This window comes from Rhizophagus irregularis, chromosome 14 (assembly GCF_026210795.1).
Source record: "Rhizophagus irregularis chromosome 14, complete sequence".
NCBI lineage: Eukaryota > Fungi > Glomeromycota > Glomeromycetes > Glomerales > Glomeraceae > Rhizophagus > Rhizophagus irregularis.
Window position 1 is genome coordinate 447864 of NC_089442.1, and position 26259 is coordinate 474122.

Below are 26259 nucleotides of genomic sequence, written 5' to 3' on the forward strand. Positions count from 1 at the left end.
AAAAAAAAATTTTTGGGATAATTGGCTCAAAAGTCATTTAAGGGATAATTAATTTGCAAAAATAGTTCCACGAAATGTATTTAGTAGTTTTCACTGATCACGAATTAAATAAGATAGAGAAATTATTGGAAGAAATGCATGCTAAATAATTTTTAATATTATGTTAGTTTTTATAATTTGATCACTGAAATTATGGATAGTAATGTATTATTATTAAATAGACCAGTTTGTAATCAATTATAAGAAAATTACTAATATAGATTAAATAAATTTATTTAAATTTCCTAAATTATTAATTTGATTTTTTTTTAAAAAAATAAAATAAAAAGATTGATAATATTGAAAATTTTTCATTAAAATAATGCAGTATTATTTATATAATTAATCTTAACATGAAATGAAAATAAGTAAAAAAAATGACATGGAAATTAGTACATACTTTGAGACAATATTTTTCCGGAGTTATTAACAAAATAGGAAAAATATTATCAGACTATAAACATGTCCATTTTACTTTTTTTCATATCATTTTAGCGTTTTAGACAACGAATATTACAAAAGATTCTTTTTAAATTGAAAAAAAAAATACTGAATGTCGTATAATATCTAAATAAGGATTTCAGCCTCTATAACGAAAATTACATTCGGATATTTGCTCTTTAAAAAATTTAGGACATGATCATAGACCGTTATTGTTCCCTTTATGGAAAATATCTTTCGGAATCTATTATTATAATTATTCAGTTGGAATTTATTATCAATAACAAAAATTATGAATAGTAACTCTATTATTTCCTGCACTTAACACATAAATATTAAGAGGTCCCATAAGAGAACGTACTTTACCAAAGGTAATAGATTTTAGCGGTAGTATATAACAGATCAATTCCACTAATCTTGAGTTTAGGTCAAAGAAGTGGTTCGTTTTTACGCTACAATAATAACAAGTATTTATTTAATTCGATTTTAACCGGCGACTCTTCTAAAACGGACAGAACAGGTAACGTTATTTCTAAACAAAATTATATCATAGCAAGTGATCAGGATCAAGCAAACACTATTTTTTCTAACCCGTGTTAATTAGATGTCATTTACGCAGGTGTTGATCGACCTTCTATTGGTATTCTTCAAGTATATGGTTAACGAATTTTCTCTTAATGTACAAACTGTATACTGTTTTATTTCTAGCAAAATGTTATTAACAAAAAAAAAAAGAAAAACATCCCGCTTGCTATTATGATCCATTTGAAACAAGTGTGACCTTTCTTAATACATCTTGCTAATAAAGATGGATTCTTAATAGACTTTTGATTTAGTAAAAAAAAATAAAATAAAAATAAAAATTTAAGCAAAAAAAGAATAACCTAGTTTTGGTTTTATTAGATTGTGATTTCTGATCCTCAGAAAATCTATTCAGTTGTACGATAGACTTAAAAAAAATAAATAAGTAAAATAAAATAAAAAGTCACATTAACAATTTGTACAAAATAAATGAGAGAATATATTCAAACTTACATTAAAAAAAACTATCCTAAGGATTAATATGGCGTTTTGTATGATCTACTTGCAGTAAATCCTTATACCTGTGTAATAATGCCACCTCCAATATCACACCTACCATGATTAATTCTTCCAACTTGCAATACCAATACCAACAGTTGACCGAAAAAAAAACAACCATTTGATAAAATCTATTGGAAGTTTGTTAAATGAAACATGAAAGAAATTCGAAAATATAATGTACGATCGTTGATCGTCGTTTAAATTCAAACTAAAATTTTTAACGATGATTCATATCACAAAGAGAAAGATATCTATTTATTACTGGATTTCAACAATTTAATTAAAGGAAAATATAAAAATAATTTTACAAAAGTTAAATTCTATAAGTAATATTAAATTGCTAAAAGAAATTGGCTTGAATTTATTCAATACAGCTTAAGCTTAAAACAAGCTTCTCAAATGAGCTTGACGGTGTCAGGATTACCGATTAAGCTACCTTAAAATTGATAAATTAATTAATTTACAATAATCAATTATTTAATTCAGCCAATTAATTAACCGTTACAAATTTTAATTTCGTTTTGACAAGGTTTTTAACCCAATTAAAATATTTTAGAAATTTAATTTATTATAAAAAAAAAAAATACAATATTGGTAATAACGAAGAAAAAAGAAATTTCTTCACAAATAATAAGTTACACATGCATAGGTGTGTTGAAAATGGAGTTTAGCTTAGAGTCTTAATAAATAATTTTAAAAACAACCACTTATAATGATATTATTATTAATTAAATACCAATGAGTTATTTTTATTTAATTACTTTTAAATTGGGTTTTATTTAAGAATGTTATTTATAAGCAACAATGTCATGCGACACATAGTAAATAAAAATTGTGGGCTCGATATAAGTTATTAAAAATAAAAAATTAATCGTAAATTAAATTATTAGTTTATATTTTTATGATTTGTCATTTTTTTTTTTCGAAAGTGGCACAGCAAATTTTTAAAAAAATCAATTTTAGAATTTTATTCACGAAAGTTTAAAGTTTATTTTATCAATAATGTTCATAAATCATCATGGTCATTACTAAAGTTTCCCAATTATAATAATCATAAGATAAGAACTGAAAATATATTTACAAATTTTTAATGAAGAATATAAATATCTTCATTTAGGTAATAAGTACAAAATTATGTAATCCTTATTTATTCTGTTAATAGAATTGTAAATGTAACATATTTATAGCTCCAAGAAAGCTTCTTCATTTGTATCATTCAATATAGACGGATTTGGCTCACTTGATGATCGGAATGTCGATCATTTTTTGCTAAAATTAACGTTAATTTTGGCCAAAATGATCAACATTCCGATCATCAAATCCGCCCATATGTCGATTATATTTTGATCTGCATTGTACTGTATGTTATGTTACAATGGCGTAATTATTATAACATGATTTTCAATTTGATTTAAATTTTGTAACAATCATCGCATATTTGTGTAATTGTTTTGACACCTCCTCTTCCGATTTTTTTTTTTTTTAAAAAAAACAAAAAAATTTAAATCATGTCATCTCAAGATGATATTATATGCAAAAGCTGTAATAAAATATGTACAGATATTCAGTTAAAATGGTGTAGACCATGTGCAATAAATAACTTAAAAAAAAATTTCACGAACTGGACTAGTGGAAATGAAAAGATTGATGAGTTTATTCAACAAATGCAATTGAAAATAGAAAGTTTTGATAATATAATTGTTGAATGGATACCTTATGAACAATTCAATAATGTTAAAAAAACAAAGAAAGATGGTTTTGCTACAGCAATATGGAAGGATGGTTTATTAAAATATAATGAAGAAGAAAGGACATATAAAAGAATACTATCTAATATAGAAGTTTTTTTAAAATGCTTGAACAATTCACAAAATGTCATTAATGAATTTTCAAATGAGGTATGAAACTTCTATTTTTTGTAATTTAACCCTTAAAAGTACTTTTTTATAACAACTTTTACATTTATTAACAGAAATATTCCATTAAAGTAAGTGAAATTGATGAATTTGATATTCCTAAAGTATATGGAATATCCCAAAATCCAGATACAAATGATTATATTATAGTACTTGATAATAGTTATTATTGTAAAGAATGTGGTGAAATATATATGGAAAGATGGTCAAAATGGTGTAGACTATGTCAAATAAATAATTTAGAACTAAATCATAGTGGAAATAAAAAAATTGATGAATTCATTCAAGAAATGCAATTGAAAATTGAAATATATGATGATATAATTGTTGAATGGATACCTTATAACCAATTCAATAATGTTAAAAAAATAGGCAAAAATGGCTTTACTACAGTAATATGGAAGAATGGTCCATTAGAATATAATAATAATAAAGAAAAGTTTAATTATGAAAGAAAACCAAATAAAAAAGTCACTTTAAAATGCTTGAATAATTCTCAAAATGTTATCAGTAACTTATTAAATGAGGTATAAACTTCTAATTTTTGTAATTTAATCCTTAAAAGTACTATATAATAACAACTTTTATATTAAACAGGCTAAAGCATATTCCATTAAAGGACCAGAATATGATTATGATATTCCTAGAATATATGGAATATCCCAAAATCCAGACACAAAAGATTATATTATTATTCTTGGTGGTTTTTGTGAAAATTGTGGTGAAATATTCACAAATATATATTATCAATGGTGTAAACCATGTGACTTAATACAAAATTTTGCTAACTGGACTAGTGGAAATGAAAAAATTGATGAATTCATTCAAGAAATGCAATTAAAAATTGAAAATCCAGAATATAGAATTGTAGAATGGATACCTTATGACCAGTTTAATATTATTAAAGAAATATGCAAAGATAATTTTGCTAGAATGTATTTGGCAATATGGAAAGATGGTCCATTAGAATATAATTACAATGAAGAAAAGCATAAGCATGAAAGACAACCTAATAAAGAAGTCATTTTAAAATGCTTGAATAATTCACAAAGTGTTATTAATGACTTATTGAATGAGGTATTGAGACTTCTAATTTTTGTAATTTAATCCTTAAAAGCACTTTATTATAACAACTTTTACATTTAATAGGTTAAGGGATATGATGATATTACTGAAATATATGGAATATCCAAAAATCCAAATACAAATGAATATATTATTGTATTTAAAGATGGCTATTATTGCAAAAACTGTGGTAAAATATATACAGATATAGGTTTTGATTGGTGTAAATCATGTCATATAAATACTTTAAAACAAAATTTTGTAAATTGGACTAGCGGAAATGAAAAAATTGACAATTTTATTCAGAAAACGCAATTAAAAATTAACAGTCATCATGATACAATTGTTGAATGGATACCATATGACCAGTTTAATAATATTAAAGAAATAGGTAAAGGTGGATTTGCTACAGTCTATTTTGCAATATGGAAAGATGGCCCATTAGAATATCAATTTGGTGAAAATAAACATGTAAAAACACCTAATAAAGAAGTTGCTTTAAAATGCTTATATAATTCACAAAATATTACTAATGAATTTTTAAATGAGGTATGAAATTTATTTGTTTAGAATTTATTAAACACTTCTTAATAATGATTGTTTTTACTTTTTGATAGGTTGGTGCATACTCTATTAGTTATAATATAATTCTCAGAATATGTGGAATATCCAAAAATCCAGATACAAATAACTATATTATTGTACTTGAATATGCAAATGGTGGAAATCTTGATAATTACAATAATAATATCATCAGGAATCATAATTGGAATAGAAAATTGTATGTACTAAGTGAAATTGTTACAGGTCTTAAAAAAATTCATGAAAATGAAATAGTTCATCGTGATTTCCATACAGGAAATATATTGGTATCATTTCGTAATGATGCTTATGATGGCCATGGAAATTCTATTAGTAATATATATATTTCAGATATGGGATTATGTGGAGAAGTTAGTAATATAGACAAAACAAACATTTATGGAGTTATGCCATTTGTAGCTCCTGAAGTATTAAGAGGAAAGCCATACAATCAAACAGCAGATGTATATAGTTTTGGTATGATGATGTATCATATTGCAACTGGAAGACAACCTTTTGCCAATTGTGCTCATGATAGTGTTTTAGCATTAAATATATGTAACGGAATTAGACCTGAAATAAATGAACAAGAAGCACCAAAATTTTATATTGATTTAATGAAAAATTGTTGGGATCCAGATCCAGATAAGAGACCAAGTGCTATTGAAATTCATAAATTGGTCATAGATTTTTTCCGTAGTGATCATGAAATTGAAAGGCAAATTGAAGAAGCAGAGGAATATAGAAAAACAAATTTTTTATCTACTGGAAATAGTCAATCAATTCATCCACAAGCTTATTATACTTCTCGATTACTCAATCAATTTACAAAAGAACTTCCAAAACATGATGATACTTACAATATTTCAGCAGAAGTTATTGATTTTACAGAGTATGTAACATTTACTTAAATTATTGTTTATTTTTATTGAAAATTTATTAAATTATAAATCATTTTATAGGTTATGAAAATAAGTCAATTAGAATATGCATCTTCACCAAATATAAAAATATTTTATGAACGTTCATCTAAAAAATATAAGTATAAAAGATGTAACACAATTGTGAAAACTCATGTTATAATTATACTAAACTTCTTATGTTAGACACGATGTAAGTCTAATATAAAAACAATTAACACAATTTTATAATTAGGATAATATTTTTTTTTATTGATATCAATGTATTTTGTTCAACACTAATTATAGAGTATATGTAATTTTTTTTTTTACATAAATAAAAAATTAGTTTGTAATTGAGCAAATAAAATATAATATTTGAAAATATTATTACCTGATATTCTGTTAATTTTATGGTGATTAAAATGTTAATAATAAATATACTAGCAATTATCAATTTTTTAAACCTATTATTGGCGAATTATTGCCAATAATAGCTTCAATAGTGGATTTGTTGCTAACATTTTCTTTCAAAATAATAAAAATTTCCTATTATGTGGTTATATTTTGTATATTAAAATTATAATATACTTAATTACAGATAAATATATTAAAGATTAAATTATGAAAATATTGTGAAAATATTTATCAAGACGGAATGCAAAAAAAATTGATATTGTAATTTATAGAAATATGGTATACAATTTAAAATATATAATTTAATCTAGGCTGGGACTTTATCATTACTCTCGTCAAAAGAAAGAATTTGTTAATCTCTCACCATAATATAGAATTATTACATCTTTTATTGCTAATTAAGGGTAGTAAATAAATATTTAATGACTATATTAATATGCTTTAAATTATATAATAAGTTTAAAAAAAGAACCATACTATATATATATATATACATACAGTATATATATATATTAATATTTTTTTCAAGCATCATCGCTTGGCAAGTTCCTTTCTACGATGTTTACTTAAGATGAAATCGGAGAAACTATAGTCCGGAAGCCAATATGTTAACTTTCAACAGTATATATTGGCTTGAATTAAATTTAATTAAAGAATAAAAAATTTATCAAAATTCTCATTATAAGTATCTTTTTGTAAATGTTTATCATAATAAAAATTAAGATGATGCCGATAGGACCCAGAAATATATATAAAAGGGTCAGGTTTGAGTTTGCGTATTTTGAACTAAAAAATCATGAAAATCTTTCCTTTTTTAGATAATTTTTGATAATGCCAGTCAGAATTTTATTTCCTATTATAGTAACCGACTGGCATTATCATAATTCCGGCCCTGAAAAAATGCGTACAGCTCATAGTAAAAAATTTTTTTCATCACCTGACCCCTATATATATATTTCTGGGTCCTATGCCGATTCAGATAATTTGAAAGCGAATGTACTGTACTTTGTACAGGAGAAAAAAAAATATGTAGTTCGAGAATTAAGTTATTTAAATTGATAGATAATACAAAAGTATTTGAGAATTAAATACGTAATTTCATATAAAATTTCTTTGATGTGTTTATTATACTATCAAATAAGAGTATAATAACATAGAAATTTTTTTTACAAATCAATGGATGAAATCAGGTCATAACGAATCTTTAACTAAGGTGATTTCTAATGATATTAAAAAAAAAAGTTGTTATTAATAAGGAGCTTAAAAATTTCATAATCTTTTAAAATTTGAATAGTAAAATTCGCCTAACTTTGAAATTAATAATAAAATTATAATCACCTAAATTTCTTTAAAATATTATAGGCAAAAAAAAAATAAATTTAAACCAAAGTCTTAGTAAAAAAGTATAGTTATTAAAATAGACTTTAAAATAGAAAAATTACAAATTGTGTAGTATTAATTTTCTTTAATCCTGTACATTAGAAGTAATTTATTTATTTGTAAAGGACTAAAAGTTTTATAATGAGAAAAAAACTATCAGACATATGGTTTTTATAATGAAAAATGTCAAATACCATCACGCAGTGATCATCACCGCACCAGCATTATCAAATATTGGCGGGCGGAGTTTCATGTCATTTTTAATTTTGCCCAAAATTCTACCCTAATTCAGGTAAGATGATAATCTCTAGAGGTGATATTTAGCAATACTATTTTAAAATTTGATTTATAATTCGGTTTAGGGGAAATGGACAATATATACTATTAATAATATAATTTATAAAATTTAATGCTAAAATTTAAGTGGTAATAATCTCATATTGTAATATTATAATAGAAATAAATACAAATCATTACTATACACGTACATTTAAAATAAAATTTACGTAATGTAATTGTAAACTCTAATCAGTTAAATCAGTTTGGTAAGCCTCAACTAAGCAAAAAAAAAAATATATTCAAAATCAGTAATTATGGATCAACAGTTATTTTTCGGAAAAAGCCCAGTTGCTGTGTGGTCTGATAAACAAAAATTTTTGCACTGCCACATTTCATTATGAGAATATTTAAATGACCCCTCCCCCCTCATTTCTTTTAAAAAATCTTCCCTCCCTTTAATTCTTATACTATCATATATACTATTTCTAAAAAAAATTATGTAATTTATATAATAAAGTTAAACTTTATGATTATTACTTAGAATATTAAAATTATCAGTATTTACCTTTTGCAATTTTTTTTACATAGTAGGACAACAGGTCTAAATTTAAATGAAATTTAAATATAAATATAGATAAATTTTTACTTATTATAAATTCCCTTCCTCTTAATATTTAATCACTTCATTTTTCTAAAATAAAATTTGAATATTTTATAAATCCCAAATGTTTTTCTTAAAAAAAGAAATAATTTTCCATTAACAGGTTATCCAATTTCATACAAACTCACTTGGATACATAATTACCAGTATTTATGTATTAGAAATATCAAACCAGCTAAATATTTCAAACATTTGTTATAACATCACCATCAAAGTTTTATGCGAAGTTCTCAACAGGCTGTGCAAGGCTCGTAATCATGGTACTTCTTACTTGAAGGATTTGCATGACATTCAAGATGGAGAATAGGGTCCAATATTTAAAAATGAAATTTGAAAATTTTATTGAAATAACAAATTTTCTGAAAAAAAGAAATAATTCTACATTAGCAGGTTAAGATCACTTATGCATATGATTACCAAGTATTTATGAATAGAAGGTTTATTATGGAAATATATAACCAAAAACAGCAAGCTATTATGATGCAAAGCTTGTTAATATTTTAACCAATGTCTTCAGAATGTAAAATTTTCAAAGTTTTATAAACTGCAATAAACAAAAAGCAAGTCATAGAAGCCAGAACATTCTAGTGGAAATGAACTAAAAATGTCACAACAAAACCAAAAATTGTTTTCAAACTCTTTTATTGTTACATAAAAACACAAGAAATCAAAAAAATTTTTTAGTAATTAACAAATTAAACCATATTATTGCAAATAAACACTTTTTTACAAATTATACTAAAAGATCCAAATGACAACATGGAAAAAATAAGTTCTTTTTTTAATTAAATTATTAGAATTATCTAAAATTGTATGCAAAATTTTTGGCATTTGAGCAAATTTAGAATCATGTGAATTTTTCTTTTATGGGATTTTTACATACAAATTATATATTGTTTAAATACTCTTATTTTCTATATCTCCTATTTTCATATAATTGATCAATTTCTACTTCAAATTTCTTAATGCAAGATGAAAATCTGAATGCTTGCCTAAATTAAGTTGTTGGTATCACAACCATAAATATAATAAATAATAATCATGGCCAAAATCTCAGAACATAAGCAAGCTTAGAATACTAAGAGAATTTAATTGCAACTTAAAAATAAATGTAAGGAATCAATGTCATATTGAAATGAAAATTATCAGTACTGTTGAAGAAAAATGAATAAATTATAGACATTATTATAGATTTATCTTATGAGGACATTAAAACTATTACAATACTTAACACAATGATTACAATTTGCCAGGATTGGTAATATTGTAATAAACTTTATAATTGATATAACTGAAGTCAATTAATCATAGAATTGCAGTGAATTTGGTGTATACTCACATTAAACCCTGATACTCGTTAAATTATATTATAATTTATTATTCTTATTTCCATTACTCTATTAAATTATCTAATCAAAATTTAGGGAATTGTAAAGCAATTCTCACCAGTAAAAAAATTAAAATTTAATATGCAATTTAAGCATATATTCAAATTATAATTAAACAAAAAAAGTCAAAATATATTAAAAAGAGTGGAAATAACTAAACTTTAGAAATTAACAGCAGCACCATCATATTAAATTTCAGAATATAATGATTTTGAATTAGCAAAATCTGGTAATATAAGTGATAGATAAATCTTATCATCAACTTTACATTTAGGTAGTACTCATTTTTTTTATAAATAATTTTGACAAATATCTGATAAACATTTTAATAATTTTTTATAGTCAGAAGATGGGATTTGCAAAGAAAATACAATTTATCAAAAATAGAGTAACTATTAATTATTATTAAAACAAAGTTCAATTTACACTCATATTATTAAGTCTTTAGGAGATTATATCAAAGAATATACTTCAGTTATTCAAATTTGAGAATTATCTACTAAAATTATGATTATAATATAACTTTACTACTATATCACTACTATTATCAATTTAATATGGTATATAAAAAAAGAAACTCTTTCTCATTAATCATTTGGTCAAAAATTTTTATTAATGAGAACCAACAAAAAATGTTAGATAGTCTTAATTAAAAGTCTTAAATAAGAACTAAAATGTAGATGCACTTCACATAGAAAGAGTTTGACAAATTTTTTTTCAAAGAAACTGATACTTTTATATAAAAACAATATTTGGATTTACACAATCAGCTGCTGGTCCATTAGAATAGATTAAAAAATTATTAACTTCAATTACTGTACATACCATTCTCGTATATTCTTTGTGAATTAACTCTAGCACATCTAAACCAAATGCTTCCACCATTTTAGTGGAGTAAGAATTCAGTATTAGCACAAGAATTGATGATAGTGATAATATTTCATGGGTATTCATTTCAACATAAAGCCCTTTGGTGTTAGCATATGATACAGCTTCATTAATATATCTTCTGAATTTAGCTGATATGTAAACATCATTTAAGAACACGGAATTATGTTATGAAATATTCAGTTCTCAACGATATCTTTTATAAAGCTCTTTTGATGTGTGCATTACATAACAAAATGATAGTAAAGAGTATGGTCATGATTCAGATAATAATTACACATCAGAATCGTCAGAATCATCAGAATATACAGCCCGAAAAATGAATGAGAATACTTCAAGTTCTGAATATTCAAGTTCTGTTGAACAAGACAGATACACATCTCCAACTCCACATCCCTTTGATGACTCTTTTACTGATGAAAATATTGTTATTACTGACATTTCTCTGCGTGAACCATCATCAAGTTTAGTTTTAGAATCTCTTTAAAGGATACACCAACAATTATCCAAGGCAAACAAAAAATACAGATGCTATTCAAGAATGACTTATTCATGCCCAAACCAAATAAATAATTATCGTTATTTAAATTTAGTCATATAATAATTAATGATAAAAATAGAATTAATATTTGATGAAATTGAAAAAGAAGTAATGCAAAATAATAAATATAATGGAAATATTCTAGTTATCTATGAATTGCTAAATAACAGAGCTTATAAGTTACAAATTATGGATGGAAAATTTTGAAGGATCCTGTAAATTCGGAAGAATACATCAGGATTTAAGAAGTTTCAACATCACTTCCAGCATCGTGATAGATCCTGCACTCATTATTATCCACATGAACTATACTATCAGATAATTTCAGTATTTTCTGGGATTGGTATAGCTCTCTGAATTTCCTGCTATAACATACACCCAATATACCCAGCAGTATTTAGAAGAATTATCTATAAATATTCGTTTGATGGGTGCTGATAGGAATTACAACAAGTAAGAACAAGTAGTTAAAATATTAATGGAGCAGAAAATAGTGGAATATAATATGAAATATGAAAATATAGCAGAAAATAATATTAGAATTATTAAGAATAATTATAAATTCATAATTGAAGTCAATTTCCCATCAAAACCTATTTAATCATCATCAATACTGACAATACCTGTTCAATTCCCATCAATACCTATTCAATTGTCATCAATACGAACAAACCCTATTCATCACCATCAATACCTATTCAATCACCAAAAAAAGAAAATTAATGTTACTTTTTTAAAAGAAAACAAACTGGAATTATAATTTCTCTTGATTTTTATATTAAAAAAGAAAATTAAAGTAATAGAAAATAAGAATAATTCTTACCTGAAGATATATAATACAAACACAATTACATCATTTTAGTTACTCCAAAATTACTGAAGTTAGTATTAATCAGTACGCCAAAATGAAATATATTTTAAAGTCATATGAAGATTTGCCATTATCTTCCTATAATTAATTATTCAATATTTCTTATATATATTATTGTTAGTCAAGAATTTTGGCCACTTGCAAAAATGGATAAAATATTTCAAATAGAAATACCATTGATTCAAAGTAATAAAAGAAAGAAGTTAATTGAAGAACTTAGAAAGATAGTTAAAATTCTTGAATATATTAATCATAATATTTTAATTAATATCCAATTAATAGAAAAAATAAAATATATTAAGGAACCTTTAACTAACTGGAATCAGACCATCTTTATGTGTGGAATTCCATTCAGAGTGATTGAAAATCCATATTATGTCAATATGATTAAGAATCATTGATCAAATTATAATCCATCATCATGTGATCGCATTTCAACTAATTTATTACAAGAATAAGGATTATGCACAGATTTCTGTATGCTAAACGCTAAATACAAATATGCTAATGGCACATTAAAAGGACAGATAGAAATAAGGTTAAACCTTTGCTTTAGCTGTTATCATATAACTCAAACTCCAAATATACAGTTTAATTAATAATAAGTCAATAAGCTTGAAAAGTTTAGATGAAAAATGGAAATTATAAAATAGAAAAACTTTCATAATAGCAAAATCACATTAAGATATTGAAATAGACTATGTATTACAGAAATGTACTGGTTTCATTCAAAATGCTAGGGTGTAATTAATAATTATAAATGCAATATAGTAACAATAATTTTAAAACCTGTATAGGCATTATCTGTGAAGTAACAAGCTCCAAACATCAGGATGAGAAGTATATACAAGGGTTTATTGGAATATTTGCCACAAAAGAATTCATAGATTTAGACATTAAGTTGTATGCTGGAAATGGATAATAAATCAAATACTATAAATCTCCAGTTTGAGATCAAAAAACCACTAAAAAAATTTTTTAATCAATAAAAAATTAAAATATAGAGGTATAACAATTTCAATATTAAAGTTATAAAGTTGACTAAGTATAATTTGGCAAATAATAGGAAAACAAGAATGGGAAATGCCAATTGGAGAATTTTCCGGAAAACCATAAAGAATGGGAAATGCTAATCGGAGAATTTTCAGGGAAACCATTTAATATTGATGTCAACAAAGTTTATAAAGATAGATATACAAAAACAGTATATGTCAGTACTGTATCTGCAAAAACTATGACAAATAAGATGCAAAAATAGGCATGGGGTTGTAATAAAAAAAAACTTCTTTGAAAAAAATGGACAAAAATATGCATAGCTGAGATCTTGTGAAATTTGTGAAAAAACAAAAAAAAATATGATTACATAAATTTGTAATTTTTTTTTCTTCCATTTGATGGATCAAATTTTCAGTTTTTTTTTATACATATTTCACAAGTAATTTAGAGAATGTTTTAAAATGTATGAAGGACATCTTAGATTTTCATACATTAAAATTATTAAGTGTTTAATACTGATATAATTGAAGAAGAAACAAATCCAAATATTAAGATGAGAAGCATAAGATTTAACTATTATATGATATGAATATTTCTCAAAATTTAAAACAAAGAATTTCAATTAATATTTTTTCATATAATATCAAATTTGCAAGATAACTTTTTCAATATACATTATATATTTTTTAGGAGCAACTTCTTGAAAATGATAACTATTAAAGAAAAATAGAATACTTTATTTCTATAGTTGCTATTTATACATATTATTTTTGAAACAAATCCAGCTCAAATTTACAAAACTAGAAAACCTATATACTATTAGAAAATTAAACAAGTAAAAGGTTGATACGAAATTTTCAACTCAAAAGAATTAAGAAGGAAAAAATGCTAAAAGAAGTATATAGCACTGTAGACAATATTTTACATTCAGAGCTTACTTACCAAATATTATTATATATTTGTAAGATAAATAAAGCTTGATAGTAATTATGTAAATTTTAATGAAAGAATAATTTTCAGGATTATTAAAAGATGTAGGAGTTGGAACAATAGCTCATCCAGAAACCAAGATAATGATAAAAAAAAGAATTTAAAATTTTTATGTGAGAGTGATTAGAACTTATAAAGCTTATATATATTTTCTGTCCCTATTAGAATAAATTTAAGTTGGAAAAGGATGAGAACAATTCTAAGACCAACAAATTACTGAAGATATTGACAAGGCAGAAAATGTTCTTATGTATCTGATTGAAACATACTTTTTTGCTAAAGTATGGACAAAAACAGGCATCAAAAAGTGCAAAGAGGACATATGAAAAGTTAATCCAAGTAGTTAATACAGAAATTGAGTACTGGAAAAAGCGATGAAAACCTGTGCTCGTAATTTACTTCAAAAACTCACATGTTTAGGAGTTTGACTTGTTAAAGTCATAAAGGTTAATAATACATCAAACCTCACCATTGCTAAAAAATATTACCAATTTCACCTCGTTTCAGAAGATAAATACTGAAATAAAAATATTTGAGGAGAATAGGAGCAGTTTGACAAAGATATTGTCACCTGTGTTATCAATATGTTAGACAAAAACCTTGAGGAACAAATTGATGCCATCAAGGAGCAGTTAAAAATGTGGGGCACACTCACAAGCAAGCAATCAGTAATTCCCCTATTTGACTAAATTTTAGTTAACTCTATTAGAGTATTGAACTTTGAGTCCCTCAACATTGAATAACTAACAATATCATGTATACCATTATTATGACGTTTATAATCCACATAATTTTTAAAATTGATTTAAAATTTTACAATTATAAGATAAATATTATTTAAAAAATTAAGATGTTTTCGCTCAATGGTGGAATCAAAGCGGGAGCGCATGGTTTCAGTATTCATGTTAGGACGCGTTTATACACACGTATGACGATGTCTTTAAAAAGAAGTGAGTAAAACTGTTTAACTAGAAGAGGAGAGCTCTTATATTTTTCTTAAATTCAGAAATGAAGAATTAATCATTAGATTTAATTTGAAATAAATGAAATGACTTAAATGAGGGTCAAATCTGGATCAGCGGATCGGTGGTCAGGTTCAAAAATTTATTTTGTCCCATGTCTTATGAAAACAGCAGTAATCCCTTCCCAATGATCACTCGACCAAAAAACTGAGAGAAAAAAGCTGGGAGTGCTATGGAAAGTAGTGAAAGATATGTATCTAGAAGCTATTATGAAAGTTTATTTTTTTTTTTTAACATCCAACTTGTTTGTCTTTCCATTTCTGTATCCAGAGATATAATTTATTTTTTAATTTTTTTATTTTTTAAATATTTCTCCATTAAAAAATATTTTAAATAGATTCTTAAAATGTTTAAATCATTATTTTTTAAATATTTTATGTCTTATCAATTATAAAATTCGCGATCATAATTAAATTTTTTACATATTAATTATAAAACCAGAAGATTTTACTACAAAAATGTCATTTACAATTATTCTTTGAGCATAAAAAAAATCAAAATAAAGATGATGGTTAATGAGTCAACAGTTAGGGAAGTTATATTAAATGCTATAGTGTCTTTCGAAGAAAACTTTATTAAGTTGGGAGATGAGGGTCAATGTGTTTATTGTTATTAACGAATTAAAAGTAACATTTGGTGTAAAGATGTGAGGAAGTAATAGAATTGAAACAAAAGAAAGGAATTTCAAAAAAAGATAAAAGAATTAATATTGAGAGAAACAACAAAGGATATGATTAATATAGAATCTGATAGAAAAGAAATAAAAAGACAACAAACAGAAGAAAACAATTTAAAAAACAAAAAAGAAAAGAAAAAAAATGATCTTAAATTATAACAGAACAAAAAAAATGATGCATAGCATCAGAAGATTATTTATTTAGATTAGGTTACGTAATGTGTTTAATTTTTATTTTTAGGTTTTGGTTTTTTTTTAGATTTTAGTTAATTTTTATATAGATCGATTAGTTATAGGGTTATTTTTAATTTATTTATTAATACCCCTAAATATTTTTAGGTTTTCATAATATAAAAATTTTATCAATAACTCGGCAACCTGGCTTTAATTTTTTTTTTCTAAAATTTTGTGAAAATTTTTTTTTCAATTTTTAAAAAATTCTCACCCGGTATAGTAATAATATAAAAAAAAAATTCTTTTTTTAAGACTTGACAAAAACTGACCCGGCTGACATTTTTGCCAAATTTGTATCGCCTAATTAATAAAGTGCTTTATTGATTTTTAAAAAAAAATAAAAAAAGTAAAGATAACGTCATTCGTCAGATCAACGCAAAAGGATTAGTAAGCGCAAGGAAATCTATACAAACCCAAGTTGTAGATCTGCTGACAAAACATAGTACCGAAGCACGTGACATATTAATTACAACAGGTGGAGCAATAATGATATAGTTGGTGTATTAAAAACATTAGGTCGTGTTGTCTAAATTTACTAAAAAGAAACAATATAAATATCGATCTCTTATAATAATTATCGCAGATACAAGACATGTTCAAGTATATAGCATATAAAAAAAAAGTTCCCGATGATTTAAAAAATTTATCTTTCTCGGAGATTTATACGAAACTTAAGATAAATTTATCTTTGCGAAGCAGAATTGTGATTGAAGGACAGAGATGTATTTAATGCTTATCTCAATATGGAGTTAGAGTTAGGAAGGCAATTGAAAATAATTTGAATAGGGAAATGAATTACTAAGTGATTCCTCCAAAAAAGAAAAAATTTGATGATTTTTTATTTACGGACAACAAAAACAAAAATCGGTGTCGTCAGGTTTGTCTAAGAAGGTGCTATCGCAGTAATCATTAATAGTACAAGATAACACAATAGAATTTTTGGAACCAAGGTTGGTGAAGATGAAGTAGTGAATAAATATAGGCAAAGGTTCTTGTACGAATAAACATCTAAAATAATTTCATGATAAACTAAAGATTAAAGATTATACTGCATCGGAGGTAGTAAGTACTGTATAATTAATGAAAAACGAAAAGATAGTCAAATGAAGAAGGTAGAACATAAAGTTAGCGTTCAGTATACGAGCGGGTCAAGAAAGCCGACGAATGAAGAATTTAAAGAATTTCACGACGACGTTAATTTGGCTTGCATTTCACGTTTACCAAAAAATTAAGTGAAAGTAGACGAAAAGTAGGTACAGAACGAACTAGTAATGAAGTGCGCAAGAAGATCTGAAACAATCACGTAACAGAGAAAAAGAATAAAAAGAAGAAACTCAAGAGTTCGGGAAAATGCTCAGTAAAAGCTGATGCATTGAATAAATATAGAAAGGCAGGTGATAAGACCGATCGATTGGGATCGATTAAACATATTCACTGAAATGACATTTGATTGGACGAAAGTGCTTTGTTCATAACGGGACGAACAAACAGAACAAACAAAAGAGTATAGAAATTCGGTATCGAAAGAGGTTTTCGAACAAAAGTTAAATGAACGTTATGATGAAGATGGTAATCCAGCGTCATATTTAGTTTTTTTAGCGTTACGTTTGAATTATTCAATGATGTTAAAAATTAATCTTAATTCTTGAATAATTTTTCAATATGTGATAGATTACAAATGAGAATCTTTAATAATAATTTTCAAAAGTATTTAAGATAATTTCAGTTTTTTTATTTTTGTTTATTTTTGAGACATTTTACTCTTTACAGAGAGGTTCAATAATTGTATTGAAAGTTAATTTTATTTTAAAAATAATATCAGATATTGCATTAATCAAGTTAAAAAAGTTTAATATCGTAAGATTCTTATTGATATTTTTATTCCAAGTTATTCGTTAATGTCTTTCAATGTTGCTAAAATGTTGACAGTTAATAAAACACAAATTAAGGTTTCCGCAATAACTTTATACCTAACGATTATCGCAATTTTCATTAATCTGTGAGCTGCAAGTAACGTAACTTACAAAAGATCTTTTATCTTTCTCATTTTGGAATGTAGTAAAACTCGAACGAGCTATTGTTAAATATATATAGGTCAAATAGACGTGCATTTTTTTAAGCTCTATGTAATTAAGTTAATGTATACTGGTTGGGGTTAGCTGTATGTAAATGATGATCTTTCAGATGTAAATACCTATTATGTCACATGTTAGACAATCAAAACTTGGAGCGATCTTGATCATGTCTAACCTAATATGGCTTAGAAATTAGTAGAATCTTTACCAAAAAAAATAAATAATAACCAGTAATCGCGATTCATTAACTTGTTATGGCAAAGCCTTGAATAAACAATAACATTAAAATCAGGTAGCACAAACAAAATTTTTATATAAAAGGTCATTTGACGATAAAAAAACAAAAACAAAAAAAAATTTTTTGATTTTTTTTTTACTTAAACAAAAATGTCGATAACCGAAAAAAAAAATAATAATTCCAATTACGTTGATTGGATAAATAAAGCAATCGAGAAAAATTTTATCACATATTATGATCATACCGAATTTAAAAATAAAAAAGAAATCGAAAATAATAATAATAATTCGGTTGGAAAAATTTTTAAAGTAAATTGGAATAACACTAACACTAATTTAGTCGTGAAATCATCATACGATTCTGATGTTAAAAAAATTATTAATGAGGTATTTTTAAAAATTTTTAACATTATTTTTTTTTTTATATATATATAATTAATTAATAAATTCACGAAAAATCTTTTAATTTATCAAATTGTATAACAAATAGCTCAAAGCGCATAAAGAAGTTGATTTTCATATAAATATTTTAAGAATTTATGGAATTTCAAAAATAGAAAATCAGTATTCGTTAGTTTTGGAGTACGCGAATGGTGGATCTTTGTATTCTTATTTAAAAGAGAATTTTACCATTCTTGAATGGGATGATAAATATTGTTTAGCGTTACAACTCGCAGGTGCTATAGACTTTATTCATAATAAAGGTATAATTCACTGTAATCTGGTATGTATTAATTATTTAAAACATTTATTTTTGTTATTATATAAATTAATTATCGTTATTACTATCCTTTATATCTTAGCACGAACAGAATGTATTGATACATAAAAATAATATAAAAGTTGCAGATTTTGGCTTATCTAAAAGGGTGAATGAAACATCAAATTATTCTAATAAAGCGTTAGATTTTCTGCCTTATTCAGATCCAACAAACTTGAATGTTACGTATAACATCAATCAACCTCGTATAACGAATTTCAAATCAGATATTTACAGTATTGGAATTCTTCTCTGGCTATTATCAAGCGGTCGTAGACCTTTTTATGATGAAGGTACAAAATACGATATAAATTTAGCCATGGATATAATAAATGGAAAAAGAGAAGAAATTATTAAGGGTACGCCTGTTGAATATAGTGATATATATACAGGTAATAAATTTTACGCATCACGACATCACGATCGATGGGATGGGATGATTTTATATGATAATTAATGATATAAAATTTTATTTTTAGCGTGTTGGTCAGATGATCCTGATGAAAGGCCTTCTTTACAAATAGTAATTTCATGTCTTCAATCAATAATTGATCATTCCATCAAATCTATTACAAATGAAATTGAGAAAGAATCGTTAAATAATGATTTTGATAACATGATGGATAATTATGATTTATCTCTAAATGACGACAATCCCTCAAATCTTGTGTCAAATAATTTCACTGATTTAAATAATAACGTTGAAGAAAATGTTGATAAAATAATTGACTACGTTATCAAATTGCATGATGAATTTGGTTACACTATTACTGAAACAGAAGAAATCATTAGACAACTTTTTGAAAGTATTAGTAAACCTATACAAATTAAAATTTTTGATTGGCTTATTAAAAATCAAACATCATCTAAATATATTTTCTTTTGTGGCTTTCTTTACTTTAATGGAATTATTGTAAAAAGAAATGAAGATAAAGCATATGGTTTGTTATTAAAAGCATCAAAAGATAATTATCCTATTGCTCAAGTCTATTTTGGTAAATTGTACAAAGATCCTAAAAAATCCTTTTATTGGTATCAAAAATCAGCAGAAAATGGAAATAAACTTGCATTACTTTATTTAGGAAATTGTTATGAAAATGGAGAAGGAACTAATCAAAATTTTGAGAAAGCAATCTTTTCATATAAAAAGGTAGCAAATAATGGAAATAAAAAAGTGCAATATGATTTAGGTTATTTTAATCAAAATAGAGAAGGAATTGAACAAAATTTAGAAAAGACCATTTATCGGTATAAAGAAGCAGCAAAAAATGGAAATAAAATTGCACAATATAAGTTAGGATATATTTATGAAAATGGTAAAAGAATGCAAAGAGATATAAATAAAGCAATTAAATGGTATGAAAGATCAGCTAAACAAGGGTTTAGTTATGCGCAAACTAAGCTGGGATATATATATGAAAATGAAGAAGAAATTGACCAAGATTTAGAAAAATCAATTTATTGGTATACAAGAGCAGCAAAAGGTGGAAATAAAATTGCACAATCAAATTTAGGATATTTTTACGAAAAAGGTAAAGGAACGCAGAAAGATATTAAGAAAGCAATTGAATGGTATGAAAGATCAGCTGAACAAGAGTATGGTAATGCGCAATGTAGTCTGGGATATTTATATGAAAAGGGAGAAGAAATTGATCAAGATTTGGAAAAAGCAATTTATTGGTATAAAAAAGCAACAGAAAATGGTTACGAAGCTGCGCATTATTATTTGGGTAAATGTTATCAATATGGTATTGGTATTGAAAAAGATGAAGTTAAAGCATTTGAGCATTATAAAAAATCAGCTGAAAAAGGATATTTAGGTGGGAAATATATACTTGGTTATTGTTATGAAAATGGTATTGGAACTAATATAGATAAAGAAAAGGCGATTGAATTGTATAAAGATGCTGCTGAAGGAGGATATGAAGATGCAAAAAGAATGCTAGAACTCCAATCATCTTACGATAGCTTGAAAAAAAATCATTCAATGGCCGAATCACAAAATTTCTTAATTCCGATTTGTTGTTCTATCTTTTTATTTTGTATATTTTGTAGAATAATCCTATACATTTTAAATTGTATTTTCAAAGTGTTTTTCTAAGTGAATTAAATATTGTTATATAACGCGCGGAGTCTTGATTTATTCTTTCTAGAATGTTAATTTAAGATTCAAATGTACATAGAATTTGTAAAGTTTGTACGCCTACAATATTTAATGGGTAACATGAAATTAAAAAAATATAATTTATGAAATATGAATATAAACAATGATTATAGTGTTCCGAAGGGTCGGGTTTTGAGGTATATTCGAACTCGACCCGAGCGTAAAAGTAATGACCCGGATTCGACTTGACCCAATTATATTCTGACTCGGATAACCCGGGTTCTACCCGTCAAGTTGTATTTAATATAAAAAAATTTAAATTTTTAGCTAAAAATATAATAAAAAGATTCGGGTCGCCAGGTCAAAGTAAAGGTATAACCCGACTCGACGGTCAGGTCAAGTTCATGGTTACGGTCATCAAATCGTGCGACCCAAACCCGACCCCTAAATACGAGTCGGGCGGGTTTGACCCGACCCTTTCGGAACACTAACTGTCAATGAATTATTAACTTTCAAAAAAATGTCGTTAATTATTGGTATAAAATTCAAAATATTCGAATTACGATTTTATTCTCTATAACGTTTAAATTATAGTTATTTTATTCAGTAGCAAACAATTACGACTAGTTCGTTAGCAATAATTGTATCATATATTTGGTTTTAAATATTAAAACAATAACTTATTACTAAAAACATTTTAAATATCTTGTAATACAATCAGAAAAGTTCAAAATGAGAAATTACAATTAAATTTGTACCTCCCTTTTTGTATTGATAGAATGTGCTAGATAAATTTTTTTTTTGGTATTGATCTGTTTAATTATTTTTTTAAATAAGATATATGAATACCCGAATCTTTGTTTCGAATGTTTCGTATAACAAAGAAAAGTTGATCAACGTAATACTAAACAAATGTGATTTTATTTCATGAATTATTAACATTCATTCATCCCATTCATCCTTAGTAGCACAGTTAAAATCCAGGTCAAATGATTGTTTAAATCACTGTCTATTGTCTATGTCTATCACAATGTTTTGTTTTACCAAAAAGGAATATTTTTTGTGAAATTTAATGGTAATTCTTCATGAAGATCAATGATAATAAGAAATGATTGTCAACGGAAAATTTTATTGCCGAGTTGCCGAGTTTGAAAAATTTGACTTAAAAATATACAGAAAACGACTATCTGTTTTAATTAATTTTTAAATTCGTGTTACAAACTTGAAACTATTGAAAAACTATATATAATCGACTTATTTTTTTTAATATTAAAAAAAAGTTTTATTTTCTTTTTCTTTTTTTTTTCTTATCAACATGTCAACGACTAAAGAACAAACTAACGATTCCGAATATGTTGATTGGATAAAAAAAGAAATTGAGAATAATAATATCACATATTTTAATCATAACGAGTTTACAAATAAACAAGAATTTGAAAATAGTATCAGTTCAGTTGGAAAAATATTTAAAGTAAATTGGAGTAATAATGATAATACTCGTTTGATCGTGAAAACACCTGGATTGAATGTTAAAAAAATTATAAATGAGGTATTTTAAAATTTTAAACAAACATATTTTGTAATAATTAATAATTTCATAAAAATCTTTATTTTTATCAAAATGTATAACAGCTCAAAATACGGAAAGAAATTGATTCTCATATAAATATTTTACGAATTTATGGAATTTCAAAATTAGACAATAAATATTCTTTAGTTTTAGAGTACGCGGATGGTGGGTCACTGTATTCTTACTTGAAGAAGAATTTCACTAAACTTGAATGGAACGATAAATATCGTTTAGCGTTACAACTAGCAAGTGCTGTAGAATATATTCACGATAAAGGTATAATCCATTGTAATCTGGTATGTATTATAATTTTATTTTTCGTTACTTTAATTAATACACACTGCTAAATACATTATTAAAATTTAATATTTATTTAGCATGCTCACAATGTGCTAATACATAAAGGCCATATTAAAGTAGCAGATTTTGGCCTATCTAAGAAGGCGACTGAAACATCAAATTATTCTGACGATGTATTGGGTACAATACCCTACATAGATCCAAAATATTTGAGTAATGTATGCGATATCCAATACGGGAGTAAACTTTATACATTAAATTTTAAATCAGATATATATAGTATAGGAGCTCTTTTTTTGTTATTATCAAGCGGACGTAGACCTTTTTATGATGATGAAAGTATAAAATATGATGCAAATTTAGCTATGGATATAATGATGGGAAAAAGAGAAAAAATTATTGGAGGTACCCCTGCTAAATATAGTGATTTATATACAGGTAATAAATTTACGTGTCAAAGAGAGATGCGATGATTTATATAATAAATTAATTATGTTATAATTCTAATTTTTTTTTTTTAGCGTGTTGGAAAAATGATCCTAATGAAAGACCATCTATTCAACAAGTCGTTTTATGTCTTAAATCAATGATTAAACAAGATATTAATGAGGAAAAAAATTCTACTAAATTTATTAAAAATGTGATTGAAAAAGAACCATCAAATGAAGATTTTGATAACATGATGGATAATGATTATAATTTCTTTATAGGCGATGATTTTTCGAATTCTTTGATAGATGATGATTTTGATTTAAACATGAATGATATTATACAAAAAAATTTATTAATTGACATAACAGATTCGGATGACGTTGGAAAAATTATTGATAAGTTGATAGACCATTTAATCAAATTGCATGATGAATTAGGTTATGGTTTTGCAGGAGCAAAACAAATTATTGAACAAAATATTAAATATATCAATCAACCTTTAGACGACATTCTTGATTGGCTTAATGACAATCAAATATCATCTAAATATATTTTCTTTCATGGTTTTCTTTATTTTAATGGAATTATTGTAAAAGGAGATGAAGATAAAGCATTTGCATCATTTTCAAAAGCATCAAAAGATAATTATTCTATGGCTCAAGTTTATTTATGTAAACTGTATAAAGATCCTAAAAAAGCCTTTTATTGGTATCAAAAATCGGCAGAAAATGGAAATAAACTTGCACAATTTTATTTAGGTAAATGGTATGAAAATAATGAAAAAGATGATCTTAAAGCATTTGAATGTTATGAGAAAGCAGCAAAAAGTGGAAATAAAATTGCTCAATTAAATTTAGGATATTTTTATGATCATGGTAAAGGAACGCAAAGAAATAAAGATAAAGCAATTGAATGGTATGAAAAATCAGCAAAACAAGAATGTAGTAATGCACAACTTTTTCTTGGAATATTATATAAAGGAACGAAAAAAGATTTTAAAAATGCATTTTATTGGGTTGAAAAAGCAACAAAAAATGGAAATAGAATTGCTCAATTTTATTTAGGTAAATATTATTATTTTGGTACAGGAGTTAAAAAAGATTATGGAAAATCATTTGAATGGTATGAAAAATCAGCTAAGCAAGGATATATTGATGCGTTATATGCTTTAGGATATTTATATTTAAAAGGTAAAGGCACTGAAAAAAATTTAGAGAAAGCACATTATTTGATTGAAAAAGCGGCAGAAAATGGAAATAAATTTGCTCAACATCATTTAGGTGCAATTTATCAAAATGATAAGGGAACGAAAAAGAATATAAAAAAAGCAATTGAATGGTATGAAAGATCTGCTGAAAAAGGATATAGTATAGCACAATGTAATTTGGGTTATTTATATGGAAAAGGAAAAGAAATTGACCAAGATTTGAAAAAATCATTATATTGGTATGAAAAAGCAGCAAAGAGCGGAAATAAATTCGCACAATATAATTTAGGATATATTTATGAAAATGGTATAGGAATACAAAAAGATATAAATAAAGCAATTATATGGTATGAAAAATCAGCTAAACAAGATTATGGTAGTGCACAATGTAGTCTAGGATATTTATACGAAAATGGCAAAGGAATTAATCAAGATTTAGAAAAATCCATTTATTTGTATAAAAAAGCAGCAGAAAATGGATACGTCGCCGCGTATCATTGTTTGGGTAAATGTTATCAAGATGGAATTGGTATTGAAAAAAATGAAGTTAAAGCATTTGAGAATTATAAAAAATCAGCTGAAAAAGGTTATTTAAATGGAATATATAATCTTGGATACTGTTATGAAAATGGAATTGGAGCCGAAATTGATAAAGAAAAGGCAGTTGAATTGTATGAAGATGCTGCTAAAAGAGGAAATAGAGATGCACAAAAAAGATTAAAAATGATTAATTCATAATTTACATTCTTTAATCAGCAGTCTAATCATATTTTATAACAGTTCGAAAAATCTGAACATCGTTTCTATTATTATATTATTTTGATTATTTTTTTTATTTTATAAATTATTAAATATTTTGTATAATCTTTCTATATTTTCATCATATTAATATTATTATCCTTAACAAAGTAAATATCATAAAATTATTAAAATGAAGTGTTCCATTGATTTAATATTAAAAATACAACTTAAAGTCATCTTGGCAAAGCATTTTAAAATTGAATTGTATAACGTTATATAGTAACGGAGTCTTCGTTATGCGATTCATGATTTGCACGAACTAACGATAATGACCGAACGTCAGAAAAATGATCGCTAAGGATGGGAAAAGTTCGCGGTTGAACGGTTCGGTTCGGTTCGATCGATGGACTGACTCAGTTCTTGCCATATCGTAATATGAAACTTTTATGGAACCGGAACCTGTTC

The 26259-nt window shown here is 25.4% G+C and overlaps 4 protein-coding genes across 4 annotated transcripts; all 4 read left to right on the plus strand.

Moving 5' to 3' along the window:
* Positions 1-3071: 3071 nt before the first annotated feature.
* On the plus strand, positions 3072-6095 carry OCT59_005814 (uncharacterized protein; the record flags this gene model as incomplete). Its single annotated transcript, XM_066140852.1, has 7 exons — positions 3072-3461; positions 3536-4006; positions 4077-4556; positions 4629-4734; positions 4936-5093; positions 5162-6018; positions 6089-6095. The coding sequence occupies 7 exons, from the start codon at positions 3072-3074 to the stop codon at positions 6093-6095; spliced, it is 2469 nt and encodes an 822-aa protein (XP_065997697.1).
* A 4978-nt stretch (positions 6096-11073) lies between these two features.
* On the plus strand, positions 11074-11525 carry OCT59_005815 (uncharacterized protein; the record flags this gene model as incomplete). Its single annotated transcript, XM_066140853.1, has 2 exons — positions 11074-11096; positions 11282-11525. The coding sequence occupies 2 exons, from the start codon at positions 11074-11076 to the stop codon at positions 11523-11525; spliced, it is 267 nt and encodes an 88-aa protein (XP_065997698.1).
* Positions 11526-18830: 7305 nt separating this feature from the next.
* On the plus strand, positions 18831-21697 carry OCT59_005816 (uncharacterized protein; the record flags this gene model as incomplete). Its single annotated transcript, XM_025323539.2, has 4 exons — positions 18831-19067; positions 19171-19404; positions 19484-19832; positions 19920-21697. The coding sequence occupies 4 exons, from the start codon at positions 18831-18833 to the stop codon at positions 21539-21541; spliced, it is 2442 nt and encodes an 813-aa protein (XP_025175972.1). The 3' UTR covers positions 21542-21697.
* A 1162-nt stretch (positions 21698-22859) lies between these two features.
* On the plus strand, positions 22860-25791 carry OCT59_005817 (uncharacterized protein; the record flags this gene model as incomplete). Its single annotated transcript, XM_066140854.1, has 4 exons — positions 22860-23093; positions 23177-23410; positions 23492-23852; positions 23936-25791. 4 exons carry the CDS (start codon positions 22860-22862, stop codon positions 25789-25791), a joined length of 2685 nt encoding a protein of 894 aa, XP_065997699.1.
* Between the last annotated feature and the right edge of the window lie 468 nt (positions 25792-26259).